This window comes from Apteryx mantelli, chromosome 13, assembly GCF_036417845.1.
Source record: "Apteryx mantelli isolate bAptMan1 chromosome 13, bAptMan1.hap1, whole genome shotgun sequence".
Lineage (NCBI taxonomy): Eukaryota > Metazoa > Chordata > Aves > Apterygiformes > Apterygidae > Apteryx > Apteryx mantelli.
In genome coordinates this window covers 24,007,188-24,011,517 of record NC_089990.1, presented here as the reverse complement: position 1 = coordinate 24,011,517, position 4,330 = coordinate 24,007,188, and the positions used below count along the sequence as shown (strand labels likewise).

Here is a 4,330-nt window from a genome sequence, read left to right as displayed (position 1 = left end):
TGGGTTAACTTAACGGGTTGGAGTGCAACAGGGCTTTGCCTTCCCAAGCTGACATCAAACCTGCTCTACTTAATCAAAAAATATAGCTGCTGAGGTGACCTTGCATGGGGGAACCTTCTTAGCCGTGCTTCGCACAGTCAAAGGCTGATGTGGGACACGTCTGCTGTGGCTCTGTCTCGTCACCGTTAGGGGCATGTTTGCAGAAAGGCTAATTGCTTCGTGCTGCTGCTTTCTATGCTGAGACCGGAGCAGAATCAGAGGAGGCGTCTGCAAGCTGTGAAGGCAATGGAGCTCCGCTGCCACCGCTTCTCGCGGAGGAAATTGGAGCTGTAACGGGGAGGGAAGGCAGCAAGAATCCCTGTGTAGCAAGCACACGATCCCCTCCTCTTCCTCCCCATGTCCAGTGCACCCGCAGCAAGAAACGTCGCTCTTGCAGCCTCGCTCTTGGGGCTGGAGGAGGCAGGAGAAAGGCGAGAGAGTTTGCTGCTATTGAACGTCTGCATGGTTTCGGGAAGTTTCAGGCGAAAAATTCTTAAGGCTGAGATTACACTGGCTTCAGCTTTCATTTTGAAATCAAATCCAAACTAGTCCCTTTAAAAACGGCAGGGCATAAAAATTATCGGGTACTTGTTTGCGCCTGCTCTGGAGTAAAACCTAGCTACACCATCAGCTCCTAAATCATCTTTAGGATTTTCTGTAGGTTCCAAAATATTTGTTAATGCAGCTATTCGTTAATGTAGTGACTGGTCGGGCTTTTTACGGATGCGTTGGCCGGTGCAAAGCTGAGCTGATCTTGCTATTTTCAGATGCGCACTTCACTCGACAGCTCTCGTGGGGAACAGCTGGACTGGCTAATTTCTGAGGATTTGGGGAAAGCTGGTGGCCTCATTTACCGGTTGGGTGCAGAATCCTTTCAAAAGTCTAGTTTTAAATGGTGGGTCTACCCTGAACTCAGGGTCTGAGTACACCCCGACTCATCCCCTACTCTTTACCACCTCTGGGGGCAGTAGCGTAGCATTAAACCATTACAATAAAAACAAAGAGAGTTGGTGAGCTCACCCATGCAGTGTGTGACCTTTAACACCAAATTCAAACATAGCAGCTCGTGTTTGTCCTTCACTGCAACATTTTTGAGATGTGGCCCGCATATGTGCTAGAGCAATGATCTCGGTCTTTGTGGATTCACAAGCGTGGACTTCCTCTCCTGTGGTGGCAAGGAGGTATCGCCATAATCTAGTGTTATTTGTGTATTTTGAGCATCTCCCTTAAACTGTAAAAAAGATGACAGGGCTGGTGTCGGAGAGGGAAGGTTCTAATGCTCTTTTCTTGTCGTTCCATAGATTTCACGCTTTACAGTTTACAATGAAAGTGGTACTTAGGAGACAGACCAAAAAAATGAGCCTAATGGACATAACTAAAATTTTCTCCATGCTCCAGCCCAGAGAAGATGAAGAGGACAACGGAGAAAGCCAGGAGCTGAACCAAGCGGTATCCGAGGATGACTATCAAACTCTCGATAAACTCTTGCGCCAAGACAGATACAAAAAATGTATCAACAGCAGAAGTGGCTGGGGTGTACCCAGCACTCCCCTCCGCCTCGCTGCATCCAAGGGCCACGTAAGGAGTTTAGAGGTCCTCTTGGCCCACGGAGCAGACGTGGACAGTCTGGATGTGAAAGCGCAAACGCCGCTGTTCACCGCCGTGAGCAACGGTCACCTGGAGTGTGTTAAAGCGCTCCTTGATGCGGGGGCCTGTCCTTCCGGCAGCATCTACAACAACTGCTCTCCACTGCTCACCGCTGCTCGAGATGGAGACGTCGGGATCCTGCGAGAGCTCCTGGACCACGGCGCGGATGCCAACGTCAAGGCGCGGGTGCCCGAGTGGGCTGCCAATTCTGCAGCTTGCTCGGGCCCGCTGTACCTTGCTGCGGTTTATGGGCATCTGGAGTGCTTCAAGATGCTACTGCTTTACGGAGCCGACCCCAATTATAACTGCATGGACGAGAAGATGATTGCGCGGATCAAGCAGCCCAAGACTCTGCTCGAAATCTGCCTGAGACACGGCTGCGGGAGCGAATTCGTCAAATTGCTCATTGACTTTGGAGCCAACGTGTACCTGCCGAACGTCGCGGGAGAAAAGCTCGCGCCCAGCAGCGAGGGCCTGGAGCTGCTGATGAGGGAGAGAGGTAACGTGGGTGCGTGTGGCTGGAGGGCTGGGAGCGAGCACCGGCTTTGCTTCTGAGATTGCTTGGCCAAAATTTGCTTCGGGTTCCCCTTCCCTTTACCTCTGCCTCCCAATAGCGAGAGGGAGAGTGGTGTGAGTAAGGCTTTCTTAAAGACTGGACTCCTTTGAGTATATGAGTCTCCCTCTCCAGCCTCAATCTCTTGAATACTGTTCCTCCCTCTCCCCCCATGATTTCTGTTTTCAGGACCAAAAAAAACAAACCAAACAAACAAAAAAACCCAAAGGCTCCAATACTGAACACAGGATGTAGCAAGTTCACAGAGAACGAGTCCACCACTGGTCATTAAGTCTGTTGGCCTTGGTACAGTCTCTAGGTTAGGAAAGTCCTGAAATAAATTGCTGGAAGTTGGAAGAGAACATCACAGGAGGGACTGTTTCTAATACCCACTCAATAACATAAGCATCCACTTACCAGCCACTGCCTATAGTTGGAGCCAGGCTACCTTACTAGAGATCTTTGATGTGACTCAGTGCAGCCACTACTTATTTATGTTCTTGTCCTTCCTTTCAGACTCTTCTCAGGGTCTGCTCTTCATAAATATCTAGAAGTTTCTAAAGAAACTGTTGCGAGTATCATTTCTGTAATTGGTGCTGGTATAGACTCTGTGGGTTTTTCCTTATCAGAACCCAGTATTTTCACTTAATATAAATCTGTGTTAAATACTATTTTTCAGCAAGACTCTTCTCCGTTCCTTTCCTTTCTGCTGCTTTACATTGGCTCTCTTGTACTGCTTAAGTCCAGAAAAACTCCACTTAGTTTAGTACAATGTCGGGAGAGTTCATCTCTATATGCCCAGCTCCCATGCTAAGGTTGGGGCTGAACGTGAAGAGCAATCGGCCGCAGCGCCCAACCTCTCCCAGATCTCCTCCAGGTTCAGTGAACTGAACTGAAAGTCTGCAGTGATTTCTCTGTCTTTTTTTTTCCCTCCCTCTCCTTACATAGCTCATCCCAAATCCCTGATGTCTCAGTCCCGGCTGGCAGTGAGGAGCCTTCTGAAGCTGGCCGGCCACGCGCAGGCCATCGGCGAGCTGGAGATCCCACCCGTCCTGCGGAGCTACCTGAGGCACCAGTCCTAGGGGAAGCCCCCGCCGCAGCTCGAGCTCCCATGCAACCGTGTCAAGCACCCAAATTAAAAGCTGCTCTGAAGTCACAGATGCACAACACAAAACAGCCCTGATTTGATCAGCAGTTGCGAAGTGGTTGTGGCTTAAGAAGTGTCTCCAAAAGGGGCTGCCTGTGTGAAAAGGAAGTAAGCGGAGGGCAGGAGGGTGAAAGCAAATGGAAGAGACCTTGGCTCCTGCTCTGCACCAAAAGTGTTGGCGTGATGGGTAGGACCGGATCTGATTTAATTAGTGTTTGGTTGTAAACCCTCTTCACTGAAGAACTTTACACCTTTAGTAGTTAATTGGTTGGAGAAGAGACTGGGAAAAGGCTTGATGGCCAGAGCCTGAGGAAGAAAGCCTGGTTTTACCTCCTCCCTTCTTGGGGAAAGGCAGAGAGGAAGGAGGTAAAACTGGCCTTCATACCCGCAGGTTTTTCCCTGCGGTGTGGCCTTAGCTGCATGCAAGACCCATTTCGGGAAGGCTTTGGAAGCGCTTCCTCTGGTTTTTGAGCCCAGTGAGCAGAGCCCGCTGCCAGACCGGGCCGGTTTGGTGGTGGACAGCAGAGGAGAAGCGTGTGCTGTCGAGAGCTCGCCTCTTATAAACCCTCGGGCTGGCGGCGGATTTCCATCCCTGTGGCCTGTGTTACCTCTGGAGTCTCCGTGGCTGACAGAAAGGAGGTTGTCTTTGGCTGTATTGTTAAACATCGTTTTCTTCCACTCACAAGTGTTTTTTGTTGTTGCGAAGGGGAGAGGTCCTTTCTCAGCTGCGTGCCTCTGATTGTGCAGGGTTTTTCTTAAATGTATCCTACTGTTCTTATTAAACTGTTGTGACCCGTTTGGTAAAATACTGCTTGATTGGTAAGGGAAGAGCCTGGAAGCCCAGCCAATATCATTTGGAAGTGACACAGTATTTGCTGGGAACGGGACTCTGGCCAACGGCGTGACTACCTAGGTTTGCTCCAGTCCAGTGAAGCGAAGGTTTG

At 50.1% G+C, this 4,330-nt stretch overlaps 1 protein-coding gene across 1 annotated transcript; it reads left to right on the top strand.

Annotated features, from left to right (window-relative positions):
• Positions 1-788: 788 nt before the first annotated feature.
• On the top strand, positions 789-3,408 carry ASB12 (ankyrin repeat and SOCS box containing 12). Its single transcript, XM_013949088.2, has 3 exons — positions 789-934; positions 1,341-2,185; positions 3,188-3,408. The coding sequence occupies exons 2-3, from the start codon at positions 1,363-1,365 to the stop codon at positions 3,319-3,321; spliced, it is 957 nt and encodes a 318-aa protein (XP_013804542.1). The 5' UTR covers positions 789-934; positions 1,341-1,362; the 3' UTR covers positions 3,322-3,408.
• The last annotated feature ends 922 nt before the right edge of the window (positions 3,409-4,330 follow it).